Source organism: Gallus gallus, chromosome 31, assembly GCF_016699485.2.
Source record: "Gallus gallus isolate bGalGal1 chromosome 31, bGalGal1.mat.broiler.GRCg7b, whole genome shotgun sequence".
In the NCBI taxonomy this organism is placed as follows: Eukaryota; Metazoa; Chordata; class Aves; order Galliformes; family Phasianidae; genus Gallus; species Gallus gallus.
The window spans coordinates 674320-701536 of record NC_052562.1 but is presented as its reverse complement, the minus strand read 5'-3'; the positions used below and the strand labels follow the sequence as shown (position 1 = coordinate 701536).

Below are 27217 nucleotides of genomic sequence, written 5' to 3'. Positions count from 1 at the left end.
TTCTACGATTTGCCATTCACAGGTGGAAATCCGGACAGCTTCCCAGCCCCCTTGCCGACAGCTCCAGCACCACTGTTGCCAGCACCTTCCCCTCTGGAGCGGTACGAGCATCGAGCACTAGGGAGGTGAAAAGGACAGTGCACGGAGCGTTACGGGCTGAGCGCAGGCAAGTACCGCAGGCTGGGCTCCAGCCCGGCTCTCAGGATCTGCTGCCTATGCAGCTTACCAGGGGAGCTGCCGCTTCAGCTCCAGCTTCTGCCGGTTTCTTTCCGCGGTGTCAGCAAAAGCCTCTTGCTGATGGAGGTGGGGCTCCAACCTTTGGAGCACCTGAGCTGCTCGCGGGGAGAGGAGGCTGCAACCGGAGGACAAAGTCATCCCTCAGGCTCTGCTGAGCCCCCTCTGGCTCTCCCCTCACCCAGCCCCGCACCCCCGTGCTGCCGCGTGTCCCCACCCTTGCACCCCGCCAGCACTTTCTGGCCTGGGCCGTGCTCGTCCCCGAGCTGCAGGGTCACAGCTGCCCGAGTGCCTCAGGCAGCCAACAGAGCCCGCACACACTTACTCGGCATGCAGTGCCAGCTTGGTCGCTGTTCCCATTTTACTTCCCGGCGGAGGATCCACATCCTTCCTCCACCTCCTCCTCACTTGCTGTCCCCGGGGCTGGGCTGGAGGACGCGGAGCCCACACGCTCGCACTGGCAAACCGCTGCCAAAGAGGAGACAGTGTCAGCAAAACGGCTGGGAGCACAGGGCTGTTTCCCACAGGCCCTCTGTCAAGGGCCCTGCTGTAGGCCCTGGCAAGCAGGAGACTCGGCCCTGCCAGCCCACGGCTGCCGCCACCCTTCTCCCTGCGGGGCTGATGCCAAGCTCTCCTCCCAGGGAGGAGCAGGCCAGCCCCTGCCGTGCCGCTCGCTGCCCGGCCTGCTCCCACCCCCTGAGCCCTTGCTGAGCTCGCACCCTGGCTCAGAGGACGGCGGCTCTTGTCAGCAGGGTCGATCCCCTGACAGTACCTGCAGTGGAGGCTGGTCCTCCCCTGCACTCCAGCCTTCCCATGCCGCTCTTTCTGCCCGCCGTTTGCTCTACCTGCTGCTGGTACACACGGGCCACGTGCGGTCTGCTTCATTCCACAGGGCAGACACTTCCCGGAGCTCCTGCAGAGAGACAGCAGCATACAGGGATCAGCCTCAGCCCCTGGGGGCCTTCCTTCAGCTCCACGCTCCTGCTCCTCGCCTCTGGAGGAGCAGCCTGGCCTGTCGGCACTGCTTTGACCCTGAAGGATCAGGGGCCCCAAAGCCAGGCCAGGATCCGCAACTTGTGGCAAAACATGGCTCACTGGTCGTATCCCACTCCCACAGCCCCTGCTCAAATCAGGGTGCTGTGGCAGGTGGCAGGCCAGGAGGCGAAGAAGAGACAGGGCAGGTGTGCAACACCCTCCAGCTACAGAGGAGCCGGAGGAGTGGGCAGAAATGAGAAATGATGGCACCCAAAGGCCTGTGCTCCAGATCACTGCACACGCAGAGGCTTTTGCTTCCCTCCGTGCGGAAGCACTCCAGGCCGGGCTGGATCAGGTTTAGAGCAGCCTGGTCTAGAGACAGGGGTCCCTGCCTACAGCAGGGGATTGCAACTAGGTGATCTGAATGGTCCCTCGCAACCCGCACTGTTCTGTGATTCTATGATGCTAACATTTGTGCAGTCTCAAGCAGCACAGTCCCTGCAGCAAGGCAGAGCCGGTACCTGCAGCACTCTCTTAGAGTCCTCTGTCGCAGGGAGTGCAGTGCTGGTCTGGGCAGGAGTAGATGGTTCCTTCTGTCCTGCTTGCTTTCTCCCGTGGGAGCTGCCTGCACACGGCGGGGAGCACGCTGCAAACAGGCACAAGAGGAGTCTGCAGGAGCCTGGGACACCTTGGTCTCCCCCCATGCTCCCACAACCATAAAGATGGGCTCCGGTGCAACGTGGAGAGACCCCTGACGGGAGAAGAGCTTCTGCGATCAAGAGGGATCAGCATTCAGCTCCCCCAGGGATCGGGGGACCAGGCTGGAACATGCAGCTCTGTGCCTGCCGCAGGCAAGCATGCTGCACGCTCGCCGGCCCTGGAGAAGGACGGCCCCCACTGGGAAACACGTGTGTCAGGAGCTCTTTCTGAATGCGCGGAGCTGGCAGGTCCAAGGAGGAGGCCACTCCTACACGAGGCACACGCATCTCCTTCTTCTTTTTGCCCAAGGATCTCCACCTGGCAGAAGGCTTCTTTGCCACATCTTGCTGCCTTGAGCCTGCCTGGTATTGCAGCAGCATGGAGGGGGGAAGTGTCTTCCGCTTCTGTAGCAGCCTGCCGGCAGTGCCCCCTGGAAACCAAGAAAGGAAGAAGCTCTTCACAGCAGCCCCACGGGCGTGGCACGTGAACGTGGATCCGGCCCACCCGGCATGGGACAGGGCCCGCCCTCCCTGCTGCTGGGACCCTGTCCCTCACCTCTACTCATCTTCCGCGCCACTGCAGCGTTCCTTTCTGCGGCGGCCTCTGCTCTGCTCTTTTTCACAGCGAGCTGAAACCTGGAAACAAAGAGTGACAAGCCTTGAAAAGGATGACCTCCTACCCCATGCAGCTTGTCGGCGGTATTTACTCTATGTGTTACGCAAGCGTGGCACCCCTTCCCTTCCTGTCCATGCCAAACCAGCACATGTAGCCCCAAATTCTTTTCCACGTGCAGCCGTTCTCTCTGATGGGAATCGGGACGGTTGGGCACCAGTAACACAACCTTGACTCCCCATCCCTCCGGGAGAAGACACACACAGCCAAAAGGCAGCAGTAGTGAAGCAGGAGCCAGGCTTTCCAGGATTTCTCCCGACCGCATGCTGAGCACGGAGACCCAGCAGGGCACGTTCAGAAGGAGGAGGTGGAAGGAAGCCCGTCTCCTGGCCAGCCTAAGTGCTGCAGAGGAAATGCACTCACCTCGGCAACACCTGGATTCCAATGAGCGGTGGTCTCTGACCCGAAGTCAGCAGAACGGGCCGGCCAAATTCTCTGCAAAGGGACACAGACCTGCTGGAGGCTTGCCTAGGCCATTTTTTTTCATGGCTCTTGTTGACAGGAAGCAAGCCTGGCTCCCATGCCAAGAGAAAGCTGCTCTCCACCAAAGCCTCTTCCGGGAACATCAGAGCTTTGCTCTGCTCTGGAGGAGCTGGACGGCAAAATACTGAGGCCGTGCAAGGGCACTGCCAGGCTTGCCGCAGGGGCCAGAGATCCAGGAAATCTCTGTGCCAGTGGAGATAGCAGAGGGGGCAAGCGTGGGGAAAGGCATTTGACTGGCCTGCCACATCCAGGCTGGCCAGCGGTGATCTGATGGCGCACCCTCAAAACCTCCTCAAACTTACAGTGTGGAGCAGTGCAGTCAGGCTGGCATTGCTCTCCAGCGTTGTAATGCAGCTGGACAAGAACCTCATGCAGAGGAAGTCGTCCTCGTACGTCATAACGCCGATGTTCTTGAAGGCGAATGAGACGTGCGCCTTGTTCCTCAGGAGGTGACAGTACAAGAGGACGGTCTCTCGCACGCAGCGCTGCACCACGTGCAGCGAGATGCCGGTGGCTCGCGAGAGCTGCCGGTAGTTCAGCCGCTCAATCTTGACATCGTCTGCAAGGAGAAGGCACATCCTCACTGCCACAGCAAGCCCACATTCCCATGCAACAATTCATAACCAAGTCCCAAAGAGAAGGTCCTTTAGAGAAACAGCTCTTGGGCTGTCGTTGGGTTGGGTTGGGCTGTGGTTCCTTTTGGAGGAACTCACGCTGCACCCCGAGCTTTGCAGACAATTCTCTGCTGCTCCCAGCCGTTCCAAAGAGCAGGGAGAACACCGCCCCGGCCGGACCATGGGGCTGGGAAGGGGAAGGTGGCCGCTGCTTTCTCACCGGGGATGATGTCGGTGGGCGACTGGAGGTCCTGCAGCCACAGCACCCCGATGTCCAGCTGGAAGACAGGTCTTCGGACCGACACCCGCCACTTCTTTGCTGTGGAATTGCTCTCGGACCGCAGCAAAGAGCCCGAGTCCCGGGACCAGGACTCCCTGCACAGGGAAAAGACAGAAAGGCTGACGCTGTTGTGGTACTTCAGGGGCGGCAAAAGCCACGAACATCAAGAGCAGGGCGGCACTGCTCTCCGCCCTCCCCGCTCCCAAAGGGCAGCGGGGCAAGATGGCGCTCTCTGGAAAGCTTTGGAAAAATCTGTGGTCCCCTGCAATACGCCACCTCCGCATAGTATTTCCCGACATCCCTTGGCTAGAGAGGAGCCCGGATATTTGCAGCACAGGGGACATTTACAGCCTGGGACTGATTCCCGAGGGTTATGCTTGGCGCAGGGCCAGAAAAAATCCCCCCTTTCTCCCTTTGCTCTCCCCATCCTGACCACCGGGCAGAGTGGAGCCCCCTGCCTGTGCCAACATTTGCTCAGGGCAGCTCTGGCCAAGAAGCTGCTCTGGGGCACCCGGCTTGGGCTCACTGTGCTGCTGTGGTGCTCAGGGAGGGATTGCTCTGCGGGGCCCACGCTCTGGGCAGGACTGAACCTAGGGCCCTCTCCAGGGCGAGGGCCACCAGGACACCAGCCCACCTTGTCCAGCTTCATCTGTTCCAGGATGTAATCAGACACAGCATCCCAGATCGCCACAATCTCTGCAAAGGAAAGAAAAGACGTGTCAGGCTCCAGGCCAGCCTCTTCACAGCCTCTTGGCAAGCTCCTCACCCAGACAGTGATCGATACAGGCGCACGCAAACACCCCAGAAAAACACCACCATGGCTACAGAGCCGGCTGGGCTTTGCTCCAATTTTCAGCCTTATGCAGAGCCCAGAGGGGAACCGGGGACATAGGAAGCCTCCGGGACATGGGATAAAGGAGAGCTGAGTTTCCAGAGCTGGAACCTACGGAAACACCGTCTCCCAGGGAAACCTGGCCTTGGACCGCCCTATCACAGGGGACCTCGCCATGCCTAAAGGAACCTGGGGGCTCTGGGCAGCTCTACTATCGGGACCTGGCTGCCACATCGTCCCCAGAGCCTAGCGGGACCCTTGGGCGGGGCTCTCGCAGCAGCCCCCAGCCACGTCCAGCCAACCGCAGAGAGCAGGAGCTGCGGCTTTTGACAGCTGTAACAGCCCCCTGCGATGCCTTGCCAAGGGGGCCCGGAAAGCCTGACCTTCGGCAGAGAGATGCAGGAGCGTTGGGAACGTGTAGACCAGCTCCGAGCTGATGGTCACAGTCCAGCAGCCTTCCATGTCGCTTGCCGGCAGCCCTCGGCTCGCAGCTAAGGATGCCCTCCCTGGCTCCTCAACCAACAGTTCTCTGCAAAGTGCCCCTGCTCCTCCACGCGTCACCGAGGGTCGCCCGGTGCAGCCTTGCTGCCCCTGACCTGACTCCTGGCCACAGAAGGACAGAGCCCCTGAGCAGTGCTCCAGCAGCGCCCAGGCCTTGCAGGGAAGTGCCGGCACTGCCGCTGCCCCAGGAAACACAATCCTTGTGATGCAGTGCATCCCATTCGTGACATCAGCCCGCGTCACCTGGAGCTCTGTATAGGTCACCGGCAGGGAGAGGGATCTCCTCTTCCACGCGCGTCCAACCCGCAGCCTGGCCCAGCCTGCCCCGCTGCCGCCCCCTGCCCCGCCGAGCGGCCCGGCCCCGGGCGGGCACCCATTGCTCACAGCAACCCAACATCGTGTGTGCAGCGGGCACTGGGCTGCTTACAGCCCAGTGGTGAGGTGCTGGCACAGGCTGCCCACACACAGACGCTGTGCACGCCCCGTCCCGACGGGTGTTCCAGTTCAGCCTGGGTGGCACCCTCAGCAACCTGACCTAGAGCCTGAGCTCGCTGTTGGCCGCTGCAGGCGGTTGGAACTAGGTGATCTTTGAGGCCCCGCGTTCCGAAAGGCAGCCACGCGGCCTCCCCAGAGCCTTCTGTTCTCCGCGCTCAACAAGCCCAAATCTCTACGTCTCTCTCCAAAGGAGACCTTCCTGATGCTGGCCTTTCAAGTCACGTCCCCCACGTCCAAGTTACGTGCCCATCGTGTGCTAATGTCGTGGTGCCAATCAACGGGCGTCAGCGGGAAGGGCAAAGACACCAACGTAAGGCTTGATAGGCTTATTTTACTGCCTAGTACAAAATGCTACCAAAAAATAAAGCAGTGTCTAAAGCCAAAAGAGAAGCTTAACAGTGAAGGAAATAAGCAAGGCAGCGGGCCTAATCGTTGCTACACGAGCTCCGTGATTCAGAACGGCACATCACCAAGCGCCCCGCACCACCTCACCATCACCCAGATCCGCACTCACGGGGGAGCCCCGTTGGCAATGAGCATCTGGAGAAGCTCTCCGGCCACTGGGGAGTTGTACAGCAATGCATCCATCCCGTGGGCGAGGTGTCCAAAGCCGCTGCAAGCAGGTCCAGCCTTGATGCCACTGAATGAACCGATCCACGTGGCAGTCCGGGGGAACACCAACACCCGGTGCCTCTCTTTCTCCTCTTGCTTTTCTCCCCCACAGCCTGGCCAGGGTTCGAGGAGAAACAAAAGGATTGTGCTCTCAGTTGTGCTGGACCACAGGCCTCTTTGGCAAGGACTGTCTGCCCAGGCCCCCCCCGCGACAGGCTGCGCCGGGTAACAAACAGAGCAGCAAAGCTCCCCTCGGCTCCTTGGGGAGGGCCCGTCGTCGTCACGGAAACGCACTGTGACAGCACCCAGCTTTCCAGCAGCCCGGTGATGTCAGCCGCGCTGTGACATCCTCCGCCTGCCCCGGAGCCCCAGCCTGCGAGCTTTCCCGGCCTCGCACACTAACCAGCCGAATCCTGCCGTGCCGGATGTGGCCCCTCCGGGCAGAAGCTCCGCCGCACGAACCCTCAGCGGAGGGGGCAGAGGCCCTGCCAGCTCTGAGCCTCACCCGGCCGCGCTGCAGCCTGCCGGCCCGGGCTGGCCCGGTTGGGCCCCTCACAGTCCATTTCGGGCTCCCGCAGCGCACACGGCCGCCCTGCCTCTTGTAAGCAGCCGCTTCAGCCGTGGGGCTGTGCCGGCTGCCATCGGCCCGGGGCCCCCCTCGCGCCCACACCTCCCCCGCCCCCCCGCACACGGGGCTCCGCACGGCCGCAGGCCCCGCGGCCGCTCCCGGCCCGCGCGCCTCACGGCAACGGCCGCGCAACGGCCCGGCCCGGCCCGGCCTCTCCTTGCTCAGCGCCAGCGCGCCGGCTCCGATTGCCTGAGCGCTAGCGGCCGTTGGCAGCCGGCTCGGGCTCGGATTTCGCCCCTCGCTGCCGGCCGCGGGTGCGGGGCTCTGCCACGTGAGCTCTCCCCTCCCCCCACACCCTCCGCCGGGCGGTCAGAGACCCCTCCCGGCATTTCTTTCTGCGCCCACTGCCATGGCACGAAGCAGACCCGCGCTCTGTACGTCAGCTCCTTGCTGCTCTGCCGCCTCGCTGCGCTTTCTGCCGCGTTCCGCTGTCACTGTGGGAAGGAAGAGCAGATCCAGCAGAACGCCAGCGCTGCAGCCCTGTGCATCCCAGCCATTAACACAGCAGGCCGTGCAGTCGGCTGCACGTGGCTGCTTTCTCTGAGAAACGCTCAAGACCAACAATTTCTACTTTGCTTCGTATTGCAATAATGGGCGCACGCCCCCTACTGACAAGGGAGAAATTGCGCAGCTGGTCAGTGAAATCCATCCCCTTCCACCCCCTGGCTCCGACGCCGCTAAAGCCTCTCCTGGCACTCATTGCTTGAGCGTCTCAGGCTCGCAGTCTTCCGACGCTGTTGCTCCGTTGCACTTCCATAGCGATGGTTGCACTTCCACAGCTCCATTACACTTCCATAGCTATGGTGACACTTCCATAGCTCCATTACACTTCCATAGCTGTGGTTACACTTCCATAGCTATGGTTAAACTTCCATAGCTGTGGTTACACTTCCACAGCTCTGTTCCACTGCCATAGCTGTGGTTGCACTTCTACAGCTCCGTTACACTTCTACAGCTCCGTTACACTTCCATAGCTGTTGTTACACTTCCATAGCTATGGTTACACTTCCACAGCTCCATTACACTTCCACAGCTATGGTTGCACTTGCGGAGCTCCATTACACTTCCACAGCTCCATTACACTTCCATAGCTGTTGTTGCACTTCCATAGCTGTGTTACACTTCCGTACAACGTCTGTTACCAACCCATTGCCTTTGGGTGTTTTGTGGTCTTTTTTATGACGATAGCAGGACAGTATTTTCAACAATCTGCACACTAGCCCTGTCCTGTACCGAACTCTCCCCTGCCTTATAGAACTACCTTACCTAGTGCCTGTGCCAGTTTTACCTAGGTCGGAGCGCCCCAGTCTCAACTTTACTCTGTTCAGCAGCTTTCTTTGCGAAAGGCAGCTTATCCTGTGCTACATACAGAAATACTGGAAACTTGCACTGCAAAAACACAGTCTTGCCTCCCACAGTTTACCCTCTTTCTTTTTTACCCTTTTGTGTTTTTGCTCCAGACTATGAAGCACTTCTAATGTAAGAAAACTACCTTACTATGCATAGTAAGGGAGTTTTGATGGATAATACTAATTACTTCGATGATGGATAATAATAATTTATCAAAACTGATCATCTTGCTGTTCTGCGTACTCTGATAGATATGTTGATTATTAAGAATAACAATTTCTTCACCCTTGCACGCTTCATCCCAGTATGAACAAGTAGTAAGTCTTGACTCAGAGCATAATCAACACTAGAGGTTCCAAGCTACTAAGGGGTGTGGGGAAGATGGGGAGGTTAGCAATAGTAAAGAAAGAATCATAGAATCATAGAATCGCTAAGGTTGGAAAAGACCCACAGGATCATCCAGTCCAACCATTCGCCCCTTCACCAATGGTTCTCGCTAAACCATGTCCCTCAACACAACATCCAAACACTCTTTGAACACCACCAGGCTCGGTGACTCCACCACCTCTCTGGGCAGCCCGTTCCAGTGCCTGACCACCCTTTCAGACAAGTAGTATTTCCTAACGTCCAGCCTGAACCTTCCCTGGCGCAGCTTGAAGCCATTCCCTCCAGTCCTATCACTAGTCACCCGAGAGAAGAGGCTGACCCCCAGCTCACTACAACCTCCCTTCTGGTAGTTATAGAGAGCAATAAGGTCTCCCCTGGGCCTCCTCTTCTCTAGACTGAACAACCCCAGCTCCTTCAGCCGCTCCTCGTAAGGCCTGTGCTCCAGACCCCCTCACCAGCTTTGTTGCCCTCCTCTGGACACGCTCCAGGGCCTCCATGTCTTTCTTACAGTGAGGGGCCCAAAACTGGACACCGTACTCAAGGTGCAGCCTCACCAGTGCTGAGGACAGGGGGATAATTACTTCCCTGTTCCTGCTGGCCACACTATTTCTGATCCAAGCCAGGATGCCAGTGGCCTTCTTGGCCACCTGGGCCCACTGCTGGCTCATGTTCAGTCTAGCGTCAATCAACACCCCCAGGTCCATTTCCTCTACACAGTCTTCCAACCACTCTGCCCCAAGCCTGTAGCGTTGCCTGGGGTTATTGCGGCCAAAGTGCAGGACCCGGCATTTGGTCTTGTTGAATCCCATCCCATTGGCTTCAGCCCAGCTATCCAACCTATCCAGATCCCTCCGTAGGGCTTCGCTACCCTCAGGCAGATCAACGCTTCCAGCCAGCTTGGTGTCATCTGCAAACTTACTGAGGGTGCACTCAATGCCCTCATCCAGGTCATCAATGAAGATATAAAACAGGACAGGCCCCAGCACCGACCTCTGGGGAACACCACTCGTGACCGGTCGCCAGCTGGATTTAACTCCATCCACCACCACTCTCTGGGCCCGGCCCTCCAGCCACTTCCTTACCCAGCCACGAGTGTATCTGTCCAAGCCACGGACTTGCGAGGAGAATACTGTGGGAGACAGTGTCAAAGGCTTTGCTGAAATCTAGGTGGACTACATCAACAGCCTTTCCCTCATCCACCAGACGGGTCACTAGATCATAGAAGGAGATCAGGTTGGTCAAGCAGGACCTGCCCTTCGTGAACCCATGCTGGCTAGGCCTGATCCCCCGCTTGTCCCGCACATGCCGTGTGATCTCCCTCAAGACAATCTGCTCCATAATCTTCCCCGGCACCGAGGTCAGGCTAACAGGCCTGTAGTTCCCCGGATCCTCCCTGCAGCCCTTCTTGTAGATGGGAGTCACACTGGTCAAGCCTCCAGTCTTCTGGGACCTCTCCCGCCAACAAGGAGCGCTGATAGATGATGGAAAGCGGCTCGGCTATCACCTCCGCCAGGTTCCCTCAGCACTCTCGGGTGAATCTCACCCGGTCCCATGGACTTGTGGCAGTGCAGATGGAGTAGCAGGTCCGTGACTGTTTCCCGCCTGAATCGTGGGAGGTCTAGTCTGCTCCCCAGCCAAGGCTGCCAGGACAGAGAGTGGAGAAACCTGAGGATAACCGGTCTGACTTCTAAAGACAGATGTAAAGAAGGCATTCAGAACGTCTGCCTTTTCCTTATCCTCAGTGGCCACGTTCCCAGCCTCATCCAGTAGAGAATGGAGATTCTCCCTGGTCCTCCTCTTACTCTAGATATACTTGTAAAAGAGTTTCTCGTTCCCTTTTACCCCAGCAGCCAGGTTGAGCTCAAGCTGGGCTTTTGCCTTTCTGATTTTGGGAATCAGCCCGGGGGGCAGTTTCAAAGCAAGCGCATCCACCTTTGCAGAACCCTTGGCAATACACTCCCCAGCTGCAGGCAGGAGTGCTCTCGAGCCCTGGCGGGAAAGGTCTCTCAGGTGCCCTCGTGTTCCCCTTGCCCCCTGCCTGCTCCTCGTCCCCACGGAGCTCCCCCGTGGTTCTGCCACGGAATTTCTGTTGCTGGGAAGGGAGCTGTGGGGGTACGAGGTGACACACGACTTCTGCACAGGAAACGGGCACGGCCGGCAGAGGTGACTGTCATCCTGGGAGACCACTCCTGGAGAGCACGGGCCTACCGGGCCTCGGGAACAGCTCTCGCTGCCGCCCAAATTCCTCCCGCAAAGCACAGCTCCAGCTGCCTCACGTAGCTTATGGCGACAGACACGACACCAGCACACTGACTGGAAAGAACGCCAATTCTCTTTATTTTTATCTGGGATACTCTGCGTCCAGGCCTGGGGCCCCCAGTACAGGAAAGACGCAGACCTGTTGGATCAAGTCCAGAGGAGGGCCACAAAGATGATCAGAGGGCTGGAGCACCTCTCCTGTGAAGAAAGGTTGATGGAACTGGGCTTGTTTAGTTTGGAGAGGAGAAGGCTCCAGGGAGACCTCACTGCGGCCTTCCAATGCTTGAAGGGAAGAAATAAACTGGAGGGGAAACGGCTGTTTATACGAGGGTGGACAGTGATACGACAAGGGGGAATGGTTTGCAACTGAGAAAGGGGGGAAGAATTTGGTTAGATATTAGGGGGAGTTCTTCACTCCACGGAGGCTGGTGACGCACCGGAACAGCCTGCCGAGAGGTGGTGGATGCCCCATCCCCAGAGGCATTCAAGGCCAGGCTGGATGTGGCTCTGGGCAGCCCGGACTGGTGGCTGGTAACCCTGCACATTGCAGGGGGGTGGAAACTAGATGATCTTCAAGGTCCTTTTCAACCCAGGCCATTCTACAAGTCTTTGATTCTACGATTTGCCATTCACAGGTGGAAATCCGGACAGCTTCCCAGCCCCCTTGCCGACAGCTCCAGCACTGTTGCCAGCACCTTCCCCTCTGGAGCGGTACGAGCATCGAGCACTAGGGAGGTGAAAGGACAGTGCACGGAGCGTTACGGGCTGAGCGCAGGCAAGTACCGCAGGCTGGGCTCCAGCCCGGCTCTCAGGATCTGCTGCCTATGCAGCTTACCAGGGGAGCTGCCGCTTCAGCTCCAGCTTCTGCCGGTTTCTTTCCGCGGTGTCAGCAAAAGCCTCTTGCTGATGGAGGTGGGGCTCCAACCTTTGGAGCACCTGAGCTGCTCGCGGGGAGAGGAGGCTGCAACCGGAGGACAAAGTCATCCCTCAGGCTCTGCTGAGCCCCCTCTGGCTCTCCCCTCACCCAGCCCCGCACCCCCGTGCTGTCCGCGTGTCCCCACCCTTGCACCCCGCCAGCACTTTCTGGCCTGGGCCGTGCTCGTCCCCGAGCTGCAGGGTCACAGCTGCCCGAGTGCCTCAGGCAGCCAACAGAGCCCGCACACACTTACTCGGCATGCAGTGCCAGCTTGGTCGCTGTTCCCATTTTACTTCCCGGCGGAGGATCCACATCCTTCCTCCACCTCCTCCTCACTTGCTGTCCCCGGGGCTGGGCTGGAGGACGCGGAGCCCACACGCTCGCACTGGCAAACCGCTGCCAAAGAGGAGACAGTGTCAGCAAAACGGCTGGGAGCACAGGGCTGTTTCCCACAGGCCCTCTGTCAAGGGCCCAGCTGTAGGCCCTGGCAAGCAGGAGACTCGGCCCTGCCAGCCCACGGCTGCCCGCCACCCTTCTCCCTGCGGGGCTGATGCCAAGCTCTCCTCCCAGGGAGGAGCAGGCCAGCCCCTGCCGTGCCGCTCGCTGCCCGTCCTGCTCCCACCCCCTGAGCCCTGCTGAGCTCGCACCCTGGCTCAGAGGACGGCGGCTCTTGTCAGCAGGGTCGATCCCTGACAGTACCTGCAGTGGAGGCTGGTCCTCCCCTGCACTCCAGCCTTCCCATGCCGCTCTTTCTGCCCGCGTTTGCTCTACCTGCTGCTGGTACACGGGCCACGTGCGGTCTGCTTCATTCCACAGGGCAGACACTTCCCGGAGCTCCTGCAGAGAGACAGCAGCATACAGGATCAGCCCTCAGCCCCTGGGGCCTTCCTTCAGCTCCACGCTCCTGCTCCTCGCCTCTGGAGGAGCAGGCCTGGCCTGTCGGCACTGCTTTGACCCTGAAGGATCAGGGGCCCCAAAGCCAGGCCAGGATCCGCAACTTGTGGCAAACATGGCTCACTGGTCGTATCCCACTCCCACAGCCCCTGCTCAAAATCAGGGTGCTGTGGCAGGTGGCAGGCCAGGAGGCGAGAAGAGACAGGGCAGGTGTGCAACACCCTCCAGCTACAGAGGAGCCGGAGGAGTGGGCAGAAATGAGAAATGATGGCACCCAAAGGCCTGTGCTCCAGATCACTGCACACGCAGAGGCTTTTGCTTCCCTCCGTGCGGAAGCACTCCAGGCCGGGCTGGATCAGGTTTAGAGCAGCCTGGTCTAGAGACAGGGGTCCCTGCCTACAGCAGGGGATTGCAACTAGGTGATCTGAATGGTCCCTCGCAACCCGCACTGTTCTGTGATTCTATGATGCTAACATTTGTGCAGTCTCAAGCAGCACAGTCCCTGCAGCAAGGCAGAGCCGGTACCTGCAGCACTCTCTTAGAGTCCTCTGTCGCAGGGAGTGCAGTGCTGGTCTGGGCAGGAGTAGATGGTTCCTTCTGTCCTGCTTGCTTTCTCCCGTGGGAGCTGCCTGCACACGGGCGGGAGCACGCTGCAAACAGGCACAAGAGGAGTCTGCAGGAGCCTGGGACACCTTGGTCTCCCCCCATGCTCCCACAACCATAAAGATGGGCTCCGGTGCAACGTGGAGAGACCCCTGACGGGAGAAGAGCTTCTGCGATCAAGAGGGATCAGCATTCAGCTCCCCCAGGGATCGGGGGACACGGCTGGAACATGCAGCTGCTGTGCCTGCCGCAGGCAAGCATGCTGCACGCTCGCCGTCCCTGGAGAAGGACGGCCCCCACTGGGAAACACGTGTGTCAGGAGCCTTTCTGAATGCGCGGAGCTGGCAGGTTCCAAGGAGGAGGCCACTCCTACACGAGCACACGCATCTCCTTCTTCTTTTTGGCCCAAGGATCTCACCTGGCAGAAGGCTTCTTTGCCACATCTTGCTGCCTTGAGCCTGCCTGGTATTGCAGCAGCATGGAGGGGGGAAGTGTCTTCCGCTTCTGTAGCAGCCTGCCGGCAGTGCCCCCTGGAACCAAGAAAGGAAGAAGCTCTTCACAGCAGCCCCACGGGCGTGGCACGTGAACGTGGATCCCGGCCACCCGGCATGGGACAGGGCCCGCCCTCCTGCTGCTGGGACCCTTTCCTCACCTCTACTCATCTTCCGCGCCACTGCAGCGTTCCTTTCTGCGGCGGCCTCTGCTCTGCTCTTTTTCACAGCGAGCTGAACCTGGAAACAAAGAGTGACAAGCCTTGAAAAGGATGACCTCCTACCCCATGCAGCTTGTCGGCGGTATTTATCTATGTGTTACGCAAAGCGTGGCACCCCTTCCCTTCCTGTCCATGCCAAACCAGCACATGTAGCCCAAATTCTTTTCCACGTGCAGGCCGTTCTCTCTGATGGGAATCGGGACCGGTTGGGCACCAGTAACACAACCTTGACTCCCCATCCCTCCGGGAGAAGACACACACAGCCAAAAGGCAGCAGTAGTGAAGCAGGAGCCAGGCTTTCCAGGATTTCTCCCCGACCGCATGCTGAGCACGGAGACCCAGCAGGGCACGTTCAGAAGGAGGAGGTGGGAAGGAAGCCCGGTCTCCTGGCCAGCTAAGTGCTGCAGAGGAAATGCACTCACCTCGGCAACACCTGGATTCCATGAGCGGTAGTCTCTGACCCGAAGTCAGCAGAACGGGCCGGCCAAATTCTCTGCAAAGGGACACAGACCTGCTGGAGGCTTGCCTAGGCCATTTTTTTCATGGCTCTTGTTGACAGGAAGCAAGCCTGGCTCCCATGCCAAGAGAAAGCTGCTCTCCACCAAAGCCTCTTCCGGGAACATCAGAGCTTTGCTCTGCTCTGGAGGAGCTGGACGGCAAAATACTGAGGCCGTGCAAGGGCACTGCCAGGCTTGCCGCAGGGGCAGAGATCCAGGAAATCTCTGTGCCAGTGGAGAAAGCGGAGGGGGCAAGCGTGGGGAAAGGCATTTGACTGGCCTGCCACATCCAGGCTGGCCAGCGGTGATCTGATGGCGCACCCTCAAAACCTCCTCAAACTTACAGTGTGGAGCAGTGCAGTCAGGCTGGCATTGCTCTCCAGCGTTGTAATGCAGCTGGACAAGAACCTCATGCAGAGGAAGTCGTCCTCGTACGTCATAACGCCGATGTTCTTGAAGGCGAATGAGACGTGCGCCTTGTTCCTCAGGAGGTGACAGTACAAGAGGACGGTCTCTCGCACGCAGCGCTGCACCACGTGCAGCGAGATGCCGGTGGCTCGCGAGAGCTGCCGGTAGTTCAGCCGCTCAATCTTGACATCGTCTGCAAGGAGAAGGCACATCCTCACTGCCACAGCAAGCCACATTCCCATGCAACATTCATAACCAAGTCCCAAAGAGAAGGTCCTTTAGAGAAACAGCTCTTGGGCTGTCGTTGGGTTGGGTTGGGCTGTGGTTCCTTTTGGAGGAACTCACGCTGCACCCCGAGCTTTGCAGACAATTCTCTGCTGCTCCCAGCCGTTTCCAAAGAGCAGGGAGAACACGCCCGGCCGGACATGGGGCGGGAAGGGGAAGGTGGCCGCTGCCTTCTCACCGGGGATGATGTCGGTGGGCGACTGGAGGTCCTGCAGCCACAGCACCCCGATGTCCAGCTGGAAGACAGGTCTTCGGACCGACACCGCCACTTCTTTGCTGTGGAATTGCTCTCGGACCGCAGCAAAGAGCCCGAGTCCCGGGACCAGGACTCCCTGCACAGGGAAAAGACAGAAAGGCTGACGCGTGTGTACTTCAGGGGCGGCAAAAGCCACGAACATCAAGAGCAGGGCGGCACTGCTCTCCGCCCTCCCCGCTCCCAAAGGGCAGCGGGGCAAGATGGCGCTCTCTGGAAAGCTTTGGAAAAATCTGTGGTCCCTGCAATACCGCCACCTCCGCATAGTATTTCCCGACATCCCTTGGCTAGAGAGGAGCCCGGATATTTGCAGCACAGGGGACATTTACAGCCTGGGACTGATTCCCGAGGGTTATGCTTGGCGCAGGGCCAGAAAAAATCCCCCCTTTCTCCCTTTGCTCTCCCCATCCTGACCACCGGGCAGAGTGGAGCCCCTGCCTGTGCCAAACATTTGCTCAGGGCAGCTCTGGCCAAGAAGCTGCTCTGGGCACCCGGCTTGGGCTCACTGTGCTGCTGTGGTGCTCAGGGAGGGATTGCTCTGCGGGGCCCACGCTCTGGGCAGGACTGAACCTAGGGCCCTCTCCAGGGCGAGGGCCACCAGGACACCAGCCCACCTTGTCCAGCTTCATCTGTTCCAGGATGTAATCAGACACAGCATCCCAGATCGCCACAATCTCTGCAAAGGAAAGAAAAGACGTGTCAGGCTCCAGGCCAGCCTCTTCACAGCCTCTTGGCAAGCTCCTCACCCAGACAGTGATCGATACAGGCGCACGCAAACACCCCAGAAAAACACCACCATGGCTACAGAGCCGGCTGGGCTTTGCTCCAATTTCAGCCTTATGCAGAGCCCAGAGGGGAACCGGGGACATAGGAAGCCTCCGGGACATCGGATGGAGGAGAGCTGAGTTCCAGAGCTGGAACCTACGGAAACACCGTCTCCCAGGGAAACCTGGCCTTGGACCGCCCTATCACAGGGGACTCGCCATGCCTAAAGGAACCTGGGGGCTCTGGGCAGCTCTACTATCGGGACCTGGCTGCCACATCGTCCCCAGAGCCTAGCGGGACCCTTGGGCGGGGCTCTCGCAGCAGCCCCCAGCCACGTCCAGCCAACCGCAGAGAGCAGGAGCTGCGGCTTTTGACAGCTGTAACAGCCCCCTGCGATGCCTTGCCAAGGGGGCCCGGAAAGCCTGACCTTCGGCAGAGAGATGCAGGAGCGTTGGGAACGTGTAGACCAGCTCCGAGCTGATGGTCACAGTCCAGCAGCCTTCCATGTCGCTTGCCGGCAGCCCTCGGCTCGCAGCTAAGGATGCCCTCCCTGGCTCCTCAACCAACAGTTCTCTGCAAAGTGCCCCTGCTCCTCCACGCGTCACCGAGGGTCGCCCGGTGCAGCCTTGCTGCCCCTGACCTGACTCCTGGCCACAGAAGGACAGAGCCCCTGAGCAGTGCTCCAGCAGCGCCCAGGCCTTGCAGGGAAGTGCCGGCACTGCCGCTGCCCCAGGAAACACATCCTTGTGATGCAGTGCATCCCATTGTGACATCAGCCCGCGTCACCTGGAGCTCTGTTAGGTCACCGGCAGGGAGAGGGGATCTCCTCTTCCACGCGCGTCCAACCCGCAGCCTGGCCCAGCCTGCCCCGCTGCCGCCCCCTGCCCCGCCGAGCGGCCCGGCCCCGGGCGGGCACCCATTGCTCACAGCAACCCAACATCGGTGTGCAGCGGGCACTGGGCTGCTTACAGCCCAGTGGTGAGGTGCTGGCACAGGCTGCCCACACACAGACGCTGTGCACGCCCCGTCCCGACGGGTGTTCCAGTTCAGCCTGGGTGGCACCCTCAGCAACCTGACCTAGAGCCTGAGCTCGCTGTTGGCCGCTGCAGGCGGTTGGAACTAGGTGATCTTTGAGGCCCCGCGTTCCGAAAGGCAGCCACGCGGCCTCCCCAGAGCCTTCTGTTCTCCGCGCTCAACAAGCCCAAATCTCTACGTCTCTCTCCAAAGGAGACCTTCCTGATGCTGGCCTTTCAAGTCACGTCCCCCACGTCCAAGTTACGTGCCCATCGTGTGCTAATGTCGTGGTGCCAATCAACGGCGTCAGCGGGAAGGGCAAAGACACCAACGTAAGGGATAGGCTTATTTTACTGCCTAGTACAAAATGCTACCAAAAAATAAAGCAGTGTCTAAAGCCAAAAGAGAAGCTTAACAGTGAAGGAAATAAGCAAGGCAGCGGGCCTAATCGTTGCTACACGAGCTCCGTGATTCAGAAAGACACATCACCAAGCGCCCGCACACCTCACCATCACCCAGATCCGCACTCACGGGGGAGCCCCGTTGGCAATGAGCATCTGGAGAAGCTCTCCCGGCCACTGGGGAGTTGTACAGCAATGCATCCATCCCGTGGGCGAGGTGTCCAAAGCCGCTGCAAGCAGGTCCAGCCTTGATGCCACTGAATGAACCGATCCACGTGGCAGTCCGGGGGAACACCAACACCCGGTGCCCTCTTTCTCCTCTTGCTTTTCTCCCCACAGCCTGGCCAGGGTTCGAGGAGAAACAAAAGGATTGTGCTCTCAGTTGTGCTGGACCACAGGCCTCTTTGGCAAGACTGTCTGCCCAGCCCCCCCGCGACAGGCTGCGCCGGGTAACAAACAGAGCAGCAAAGCTCCCCTCGGCTCCTTGGGGAGGGCCCGTCGTCGTCACGGAAACGCACTGTGACAGCACCCAGCTTCCAGCAGCCCGGTGATGTCAGCCGCGCTGTGACATCCTCCGCCTGCCCCGGAGCCCCAGCCTGCGAGCTTTCCCGGCCTCGCACACTAACCAGCCGAATCCTGCCGTGCCGGATGTGGCCCCTCCGGGCAGAAGCTCCGCCGCACGAACCCTCAGCGGAGGGGGCAGAGGCCTGCCAGCTCTGAGCCTCACCCGGCCGCGCTGCAGCCTGCCGGCCCGGGCTGGCCCGGTTGGGCCCCTCACAGTCCATTTCGGGCTCCCGCAGCGCACACGGCCGCCCTGCCTTTGTAAGCAGCCGCTTCAGCCGTGGGGCTGTGCCGGCTGCCATCGGCCCGGGGCCCCCTCGCGCCCACACCTCCCCCGCCCCCCCGCACACGGGGCTCCGCACGGCCGCAGCCCCGCGCCGCTCCCGGCCCGCGCGCCTCACGGCAACGGCCGCGCAACGGCCCGGCCCGGCCCGGCCTCTCCTTGCTCAGCGCCAGCGCCGCCGGCTCCGATTGCCTGAGCGAGCGGCCGTTGGCAGCCGGCTCGGGCTCGGATTTCGCCCCTCGCTGCCGGCCGCGGGTGCGGGGCTCTGCCACGTGAGCTCTCCCCTCCCCCACACCCCTCCGCCGGGCGGTCAGAGACCCCTCCCGGCATTTCTTTCTGCGCCCACTGCCATGGCACGAAGCAGACCCGCGCTCTGTACGTCAGCTCCTTGCTGCTCTGCCGCCTCGCTGCGCTTTCTGCCGCGTTCCGCTGTCACTGTGGGAAGGAAGAGCAGATCCAGCAGAACGCCAGCGCTGCAGCCCTGTGCATCCCAGCCATTAACACAGCAGGCCGTGCAGTCGGCTGCACGTGGCTGCTTTCTGTGAGAAACGCTCAAGACCAACAATTTCTACTTTGCTTCGTATTGCAATAATGGGCGCACGCCCCCTACTGACAAGGGAGAAATTGCGCAGCTGGTCAGTGAAATCCATCCCCTTCCACCCCCTGGCTCCGACGCCGCTAAAGCCTCTCCTGGCACTCATTGCTTGAGCGTCTCAGGCTCGCAGTCTTCCGACGCTGTTGCTCCGTTGCACTTCCATAGCGATGGTTGCACTTCCACAGCTCCATTACACTTCCATAGCTATGGTGACACTTCCATAGCTCCATTACACTTCCATAGCTGTGGTTACACTTCCATAGCTATGGTTAAACTTCCATAGCTGTGGTTACACTTCCACAGCTCTGTTCCACTGCCATAGCTGTGGTTGCACTTCTACAGCTCCGTTACACTTCTACAGCTCCGTTACACTTCCATAGCTGTTGTTACACTTCCATAGCTATGGTTACACTTCCACAGCTCCATTACACTTCCACAGCTATGGTTGCACTTGCGGAGCTCCATTACACTTCCACAGCTCCATTACACTTCCATAGCTGTTGTTGCACTTCCATAGCTGTGTTACACTTCCGTACAACGTCTGTTACCAACCCATTGCCTTGGGTGTTTTGTGGTCTTTTTATGACGATAGCAGGACAGTATTTTCAACAATCTGCACACTAGCCCTGTCCTGTACCGAACTCTCCCCTGCCTTATAGAACTAACCTTACCTAGTGCCTGTGCCAGTTTTACTAGGTCGGAGCGCCCCAGTCTCAACTTTACTCTGTTCAGCAGCTTTCTTTGCGAAAGGCAGCTTATCCTGTGCTACATAAGAAATACTGGAAACTTGCACTGCAAAAAACACAGTCTGCACTCCCACAGTTTCCCCTCTTTCTTTTACCCTTTTGTGTTTTTGCTCCAGACTATGAAGCACTTCTAATGTAAGAAAACTACCTTACTATGCATAGTAAGGGAGTTTTGATGGATAATACTAATTACTTCGATGATGGATAATAATAATAATTTATCAAACTGATCATCTTGCTGTTCTGCGTACTCTGATAGATATGTTGATTATTAAGAATAACAATTTCTTCACCCTTGCACGCTTCATCCCAGTATGAACAAGTAGTAAGTCTTGACTCAGAGCATAATCAACACTAGAGGTTCCAAGCTACTAAGGGATGTGGGGAAGATGGGGAGGTTAGCAATAGTAAAGAAAGAATCATAGAATCATAGAATCGCTAAGGTTGGAAAAGACCCACAGGATCATCCAGTCCAACCATTCGCCCTTCACCAATGGTTCTCGCTAAACCATGTCCCTCAACACAACATCCAAACACTCTTTGAACACCACCAGGCTCGGTGACTCCACCACCTCTCTGGGCAGCCCGTTCCAGTGCCTGACCACCCTTTCAGACAAGTAGTATTTCCTAACGTCCAGCCTGAACCTTCCCTGGCGCAGCTTGAAGCCATTCCCTCCAGTCCTATCACTAGTCACCCGAGAGAAGAGGCTGACCCCCAGCTCACTACAACCTCCCTTCTGGTAGTTATAGAGAGCAATAAGGTCTCCCCTGGGCCTCCTCTTCTCTAGACTGAACAACCCCAGCTCCTTCAGCCGCTCCTCGTAAGGCCTGTGCTCCAGACCCCTCACCAGCTTTGTTGCCCTCCTCTGGACACGCTCCAGGGCCTCCATGTCTTTCTTACAGTGAGGGGCCCAAAACTGGACACCGTACTCAAGGTGCAGCCTCACCAGTGCTGAGGACAGGGATAATTACTTCCCTGTTCCTGCTGGCCACACTATTTCTGATCCAAGCCAGGATGCCAGTGGCCTTCTTGGCCACCTGGGCCCACTGCTGGCTCATGTTCAGTCTAGCGTCAATCAACACCCCCAGGTCCATTTCCTCTACACAGTCTTCCAACCACTCTGCCCCAAGCCTGTAGCGTTGCCTGGGGTTATTGCGGCCAAAGTGCAGGACCCGGCATTTGGTCTTGTTGAATCCCATCCCATTGGCTTCAGCCCAGCTATCCAACCTATCCAGATCCCTCCGTAGGGCTTCGCTACCCTCAGGCAGATCAACGCTTCCAGCCAGCTTGGTGTCATCTGCAAACTTACTGAGGGTGCACTCAATGCCCTCATCCAGGTCATCAATGAAGATATAAAACAGGACAGGCCCCAGCACCGACCTCTGGGGAACACCACTCGTGACCGGTCGCCAGCTGGATTTAACTCCATCCACCACCACTCTCTGGGCCCGGCCCTCCAGCCACTTCCTTACCCAGCCACGAGTGTATCTGTCCAAGCCACGGACTTGCGAGGAGAATACTGTGGGAGACAGTGTCAAAGGCTTTGCTGAAATCTAGGTGGACTACATCAACAGCCTTTCCCTCATCCACCAGACGGGTCACTAGATCATAGAAGGAGATCAGGTTGGTCAAGCAGGACCTGCCCTTCGTGAACCCATGCTGGCTAGGCCTGATCCCCCGCTTGTCCCGCACATGCCGTGTGATCTCCCTCAAGACAATCTGCTCCATAATCTTCCCCGGCACCGAGGTCAGGCTAACAGGCCTGTAGTTCCCCGGATCCTCCCTGCAGCCCTTCTTGTAGATGGGAGTCACACTGGCAAGCCTCCAGTCTTCTGGGACCTCTCCCGCCAACAAGGAGCGCTGATAGATGATGGAAAGCGGCTCGGCTATCACCTCCGCCAGTTCCCTCAGCACTCTCGGGTGAATCTCACCCGGTCCCATGGACTTGTGGCAGTGCAGATGGAGTAGCAGGTCCGTGACTGTTTCCGCCTGAATCGTGGGAGGTTAGTCTGCTCCCCAGCCAAGGCTGCCAGGACAGAGAGTGGAGAAACCTGAGGATAACCGGTCTGACTTCTAAAGACAGATGTAAAGAAGGCATTCAGAACGTCTGCCTTTTCCTTATCCTCAGTGGCCACGTTCCCAGCCTCATCCAGTAGAGAATGGAGATTCTCCCTGGTCCTCCTCTTACTCTAGATATACTTGTGAAAGAGTTTCTCGTTCCCTTTTACCCCAGCAGCCAGGTTGAGCTCAAGCTGGGCTTTTGCCTTTCTGATTTTGGGAATCAGCCCGGGGGCAGTTCAAAGCAAGCGCATCCACCTTTGCAGAACCCTTGGCAATACACTCCCCAGCTGCAGGCAGGAGTGCTCTCGAGCCCTGGCGGGAAAGGTCTCTCAGGTGCCCTCGTGTTCCCCTTGCCCCTGCCTGCTCCTCGTCCCCACGGAGCTCCCCCGGGTTCTGCCACGGAATTTCTGTTGCTGGGAGGGAGCTGTGGGGGTACGAGGTGACACACGACTTCTGCACAGGAAACGGGCACGGCCGGCAGAGGTGACTGTCATCCTGGGAGACCACTCCTGGAGAGCACGGGCCTACCGGGCCTCGGGAACAGCTCTCGCTGCCACCCAAATTCCTCCCGCAAAGCACAGCTCCAGCTGCCTCACGTTAGCTTATGGCGACAGACACGACACCAGCACACTGACTGGAAAGAACGCCAATTCTCTTTATTTTTATCTGGGATACTCTGCGTCCAGGCCTGGGCCCCCAGTACAGGAAAGACGCAGACCTGTTGGATCAAGTCCAGAGGAGGGCCACAAAGATGATCAGAGGGCTGGAGCACCTCTCCTGTGAAGAAAGGTTGATGGAACTGGGCTTGTTTAGTTTGGAGAGGAGAAGGCTCCAGGGAGACCTCACTGCGGCCTTCCAATGCTTGAAGGGAAGAAATAAACTGGAGGGGAAACGGCTGTTTATACGAGGGTGGACAGTGATACGACAAGGGGGAATGGTTTGCAACTGAGAAAGGGGGGAAGAATTTGGTTAGATATTAGGGGGAGTTCTTCACTCCACGGAGGCTGGTGACGCACCGGAACAGCCTGCCGAGAGGTGGTGGATGCCCCATCCCCAGAGGCATTCAAGGCCAGGCTGGATGTGGCTCTGGGCAGCCCGGACTGGTGGCTGGTAACCCTGCACATTGCAGGGGGGTGGAAACTAGATGATCTTCAAGGTCCTTTTCAACCCAGGCCATTCTACAAGTCTTTGATTCTACGATTTGCCATTCACAGGTGGAAATCCGGACAGCTTCCCAGCCCCCTTGCCGACAGCTCCAGCACTGTTGCCAGCACCTTCCCCTCTGGAGCGGTACGAGCATCGAGCACTAGGGAGGTGAAAAGGACAGTGCACGGAGCGTTACGGGCTGAGCGCAGGCAAGTACCGCAGGCTGGGCTCCAGCCCGGCTCTCAGGATCTGCTGCCTATGCAGCTTACCAGGGGAGCTGCCGCTTCAGCTCCAGCTTCTGCCGGTTTCTTTCCGCGGTGTCAGCAAAAGCCTCTTGCTGATGGAGGTGGGGCTCCAACCTTTGGAGCACCTGAGCTGCTCGCGGGGAGAGGAGGCTGCAACCGGAGGACAAAGTCATCCCTCAGGCTCTGCTGAGCCCCCTCTGGCTCTCCCCTCACCCAGCCCCGCACCCCCGTGCTGCCGCGTGTCCCCACCCTTGCACCCCGCCAGCACTTTCTGGCCTGGGCCGTGCTCGTCCCCGAGCTGCAGGGTCACAGCTGCCCGAGTGCCTCAGGCAGCCAACAGAGCCCGCACACACTTACTCGGCATGCAGTGCCAGCTTGGTCGCTGTTCCCATTTTACTTCCCGGCGGAGGATCCACATCCTTCCTCCACCTCCTCCTCACTTGCTGTCCCCGGGGCTGGGCTGGAGGACGCGGAGCCCACACGCTCGCACTGGCAAACCGCTGCCAAAGAGGAGACAGTGTCAGCAAAACGGCTGGGAGCACAGGGCTGTTTCCCACAGGCCCTCTGTCAAGGGCCCTGCTGTAGGCCCTGGCAAGCAGGAGACTCGGCCCTGCCAGCCCACGGCTGCCCGCCACCCTTCTCCCTGCGGGGCTGATGCCAAGCTCTCCTCCCAGGGAGGAGCAGGCCAGCCCCTGCCGTGCCGCTCGCTGCCCGTCCTGCTCCCACCCCTGAGCCCTGCTGAGCTCGCACCCTGGCTCAGAGGACGGCGGCTCTTGTCAGCAGGGTCGATCCCTGACAGTACCTGCAGTGGAGGCTGGTCCTCCCCTGCACTCCAGCCTTCCCATGCCGCTCTTTCTGCCCGCGTTTGCTCTACCTGCTGCTGGTACACGGGCCACGTGCGGTCTGCTTCATTCCACAGGGCAGACACTTCCCGGAGCTCCTGCAGAGAGACAGCAGCATACAGGATCAGCCTCAGCCCCTGGGGCCTTCCTTCAGCTCCACGCTCCTGCTCCTCGCCTCTGGAGGAGCAGGCCTGGCCTGTCGGCACTGCTTTGACCCTGAAGGATCAGGGGCCCCAAAGCCAGGCCAGGATCCGCAACTTGTGGCAAACATGGCTCACTGGTCGTATCCCACTCCCACAGCCCCTGCTCAAAATCAGGGTGCTGTGGCAGGTGGCAGGCCAGGAGGCGAGAAGAGACAGGGCAGGTGTGCAACACCCTCCAGCTACAGAGGAGCCGGAGGAGTGGGCAGAAATGAGAAATGATGGCACCCAAAGGCCTGTGCTCCAGATCACTGCACACGCAGAGGCTTTTGCTTCCCTCCGTGCGGAAGCACTCCAGGCCGGGCTGGATCAGGTTTAGAGCAGCCTGGTCTAGAGACAGGGGTCCCTGCCTACAGCAGGGGATTGCAACTAGGTGATCTGAATGGTCCCTCGCGCACCCGCACTGTTCTGTGATTCTATGATGCTAACATTTGTGCAGTCTCAAGCAGCACAGTCCCTGCAGCAAGGCAGAGCCGGTACCTGCAGCACTCTCTTAGAGTCCTCTGTCGCAGGGAGTGCAGTGCTGGTCTGGGCAGGAGTAGATGGTTCCTTCTGTCCTGCTTGCTTTCTCCCGTGGGAGCTGCCTGCACACGGCGGGAGCACGCTGCAAACAGGCACAAGAGGAGTCTGCAGGAGCCTGGGACACCTTGGTCTCCCCCCATGCTCCCACAACCATAAAGATGGGCTCCGGTGCAACGTGGAGAGACCCCTGACGGGAGAAGAGCTTCTGCGATCAAGAGGGATCAGCATTCAGCTCCCCCAGGGATCGGGGACCAGGCTGGAACATGCAGCTGCTGTGCCTGCCGCAGGCAATGCTGCACGCTCGCCGTCCCTGGAGAAGGACGGCCCCCACTGGGAAACACGTGTGTCAGGAGCCTTTCTGAATGCGCGGAGCTGGCAGGTCCAAGGAGGAGGCCACTCCTACACGAGCACACGCATCTCCTTCTTCTTTTTGCCCAAGGATCTCACCTGGCAGAAGGCTTCTTTGCCACATCTTGCTGCCTTGAGCCTGCCTGGTATTGCAGCAGCATGGAGGGGGGAAGTGTCTTCCGCTTCTGTAGCAGCCTGCCGGCAGTGCCCCCTGGAACCAAGAAAGGAAGAAGCTCTTCACAGCAGCCCCACGGGCGTGGCACGTGAACGTGGATCCGGCCACCCGGCATGGGACAGGGCCCGCCCTCCTGCTGCTGGGACCCTTTCCCTCACCTCTACTCATCTTCCGCGCCACTGCAGCGTTCCTTTCTGCGGCGGCCTCTGCTCTGCTCTTTTTCACAGCGAGCTGAAACCTGGAAACAAAGAGTGACAAGCCTTGAAAAGGATGACCTCCTACCCCATGCAGCTTGTCGGCGGTATTTATCTATGTGTTACGCAAAGCGTGGCACCCCTTCCCTTCCTGTCCATGCCAAACCAGCACATGTAGCCCAAATTCTTTTCCACGTGCAGGCCGTTCTCTCTGATGGGAATCGGGACCGGTTGGGCACCAGTAACACAACCTTGACTCCCCATCCCTCCGGGAGAAGACACACACAGCCAAAAGGCAGCAGTAGTGAAGCAGGAGCCAGGCTTTCCAGGATTTCTCCCCGACCGCATGCTGAGCACGGAGACCCAGCAGGGCACGTTCAGAAGGAGGAGGTGGGAAGGAAGCCCGTCTCCTGGCCAGCTAAGTGCTGCAGAGGAAATGCACTCACCTCGGCAACACCTGGATTCCATGAGCGGTAGTCTCTGACCCGAAGTCAGCAGAACGGGCCGGCCAAATTCTCTGCAAAGGGACACAGACCTGCTGGAGGCTTGCCTAGGCCATTTTTTTCATGGCTCTTGTTGACAGGAAGCAAGCCTGGCTCCCATGCCAAGAGAAAGCTGCTCTCCACCAAAGCCTCTTCCGGGAACATCAGAGCTTTGCTCTGCTCTGGAGGAGCTGGACGGCAAAATACTGAGGCCGTGCAAGGGCACTGCCAGGCTTGCCGCAGGGGCAGAGATCCAGGAAATCTCTGTGCCAGTGGAGAAAGCGGAGGGGGCAAGCGTGGGGAAAGGCATTTGACTGGCCTGCCACATCCAGGCTGGCCAGCGGTGATCTGATGGCGCACCCTCAAAACCTCCTCAAACTTACAGTGTGGAGCAGTGCAGTCAGGCTGGCATTGCTCTCCAGCGTTGTAATGCAGCTGGACAAGAACCTCATGCAGAGGAAGTCGTCCTCGTACGTCATAACGCCGATGTTCTTGAAGGCGAATGAGACGTGCGCCTTGTTCCTCAGGAGGTGACAGTACAAGAGGACGGTCTCTCGCACGCAGCGCTGCACCACGTGCAGCGAGATGCCGGTGGCTCGCGAGAGCTGCCGGTAGTTCAGCCGCTCAATCTTGACATCGTCTGCAAGGAGAAGGCACATCCTCACTGCCACAGCAAGCCACATTCCCATGCAACATTCATAACCAAGTCCAAAGAGAAGGTCCTTTAGAGAAACAGCTCTTGGGCTGTCGTTGGGTTGGGTTGGGCTGTGGTTCCTTTTGGAGGAACTCACGCTGCACCCCGAGCTTTGCAGACAATTCTCTGCTGCTCCCAGCCGTTTCCAAAGAGCAGGGAGAACCGCCCGGCCGGACATGGGGCGGGAAGGGGAAGGTGGCCGCTGCCTTCTCACCGGGATGATGTCGGTGGGCGACTGGAGGTCCTGCAGCCACAGCACCCCGATGTCCAGCTGGAAGACAGGTCTTCGGACCGACACCGCCACTTCTTTGCTGTGGAATTGCTCTCGGACCGCAGCAAAGAGCCCGAGTCCC

The 27217-nt window shown here is 59.1% G+C and overlaps 2 protein-coding genes and 1 long non-coding RNA gene across 7 annotated transcripts; all 3 read right to left on the bottom strand.

Annotated features, from left to right (window-relative positions):
- Positions 1–1092: 1092 nt before the first annotated feature.
- LOC121107896 lies at positions 1093–2964 on the bottom strand. Of its 2 annotated transcripts, XR_005842284.1 has the most exons (4): positions 2944–2964; positions 2464–2543; positions 2227–2338; positions 1093–1147 (listed from the first exon to the last, which is right to left on the bottom strand). It is a non-coding gene; the product is annotated as an uncharacterized LOC121107896 (long non-coding RNA). The 2 variants fall into 2 exon arrangements; XR_005842283.1 differs by lacking the exon at positions 2944–2964 and having other exon boundaries at positions 2464–2608.
- An 11570-nt stretch (positions 2965–14534) lies between these two features.
- LOC121107847 (coiled-coil domain-containing protein 81-like) lies at positions 14535–19176 on the bottom strand. 3 transcript variants are annotated; one of them, XM_040654258.2, is made up of 6 exons: positions 18980–19176; positions 16782–18109; positions 16204–16265; positions 15515–15668; positions 14988–15244; positions 14535–14639 (listed from the first exon to the last, which is right to left on the bottom strand). In XM_040654258.2, exons 2-6 carry the CDS (start codon positions 17125–17127, stop codon positions 14565–14567), a joined length of 894 nt encoding a protein of 297 aa, XP_040510192.1. In that variant the 5' UTR covers positions 17128–18109; positions 18980–19176; the 3' UTR covers positions 14535–14564. The 3 variants fall into 3 exon arrangements, with proteins under 3 accessions (XP_040510192.1, XP_040510191.1, XP_040510190.1); XM_040654257.2 differs by lacking the exon at positions 18980–19176 and adding an exon at positions 18396–18743 and having other exon boundaries at positions 17878–18109; XM_040654256.2 differs by lacking the exon at positions 18980–19176 and having other exon boundaries at positions 17900–18743.
- Positions 19177–23171: 3995 nt separating this feature from the next.
- LOC121107849 (coiled-coil domain-containing protein 81-like) lies at positions 23172–26865 on the bottom strand. Of its 2 annotated transcripts, none has more exons than XM_040654264.1 (9): positions 26554–26865; positions 26135–26205; positions 25653–25732; positions 25419–25530; positions 24930–25053; positions 24282–24347; positions 23765–23907; positions 23432–23557; positions 23172–23322 (listed from the first exon to the last, which is right to left on the bottom strand). In XM_040654264.1, the coding sequence occupies exons 1-9, from the start codon at positions 26857–26859 to the stop codon at positions 23211–23213; spliced, it is 1140 nt and encodes a 379-aa protein (XP_040510198.1). In that variant the 5' UTR covers positions 26860–26865; the 3' UTR covers positions 23172–23210. The 2 variants fall into 2 exon arrangements, with proteins under 2 accessions (XP_040510198.1, XP_040510197.1); XM_040654263.1 differs by having other exon boundaries at positions 24210–24347; positions 26554–26861.
- Positions 26866–27217: the final 352 nt, after the last annotated feature.

Coding starts and splice junctions, on each gene's coding strand:
- LOC121107847 (XM_040654256.2), bottom strand. CDS start 18,632: ATGGCAGCCGGCACAGCCCCACGGCTGAAGCGGCTGCTTACAAAGGCA. Junction 16,266..17,899: donor ATTGCCAACGGGGCTCCCCC/GTGAGTGCGGAT, acceptor TTTCCTTTGCAG/AGATTGTGGCGATCTGGGAT. Junction 15,245..15,514: donor GCCCACCGACATCATCCCCG/GTGAGAAGGCAG, acceptor TTCTCCTTGCAG/ACGATGTCAAGATTGAGCGG.
- LOC121107849 (XM_040654263.1), bottom strand. CDS start 26,859: ATGGGAATGTGGCTTGCTGTGGCAGTGAGGATGTGCCTTCTCCTTGCA. Junction 26,206..26,553: donor TGACTGCACTGCTCCACACT/GTAAGTTTGAGG, acceptor GTCCCTTTGCAG/AGAATTTGGCCGGCCCGTTC. Junction 23,323..23,431: donor CTGAAGCGGCAGCTCCCCTG/GTAAGCTGCATA, acceptor TCACCTCCCTAG/TGCTCGATGCTCGTACCGCT.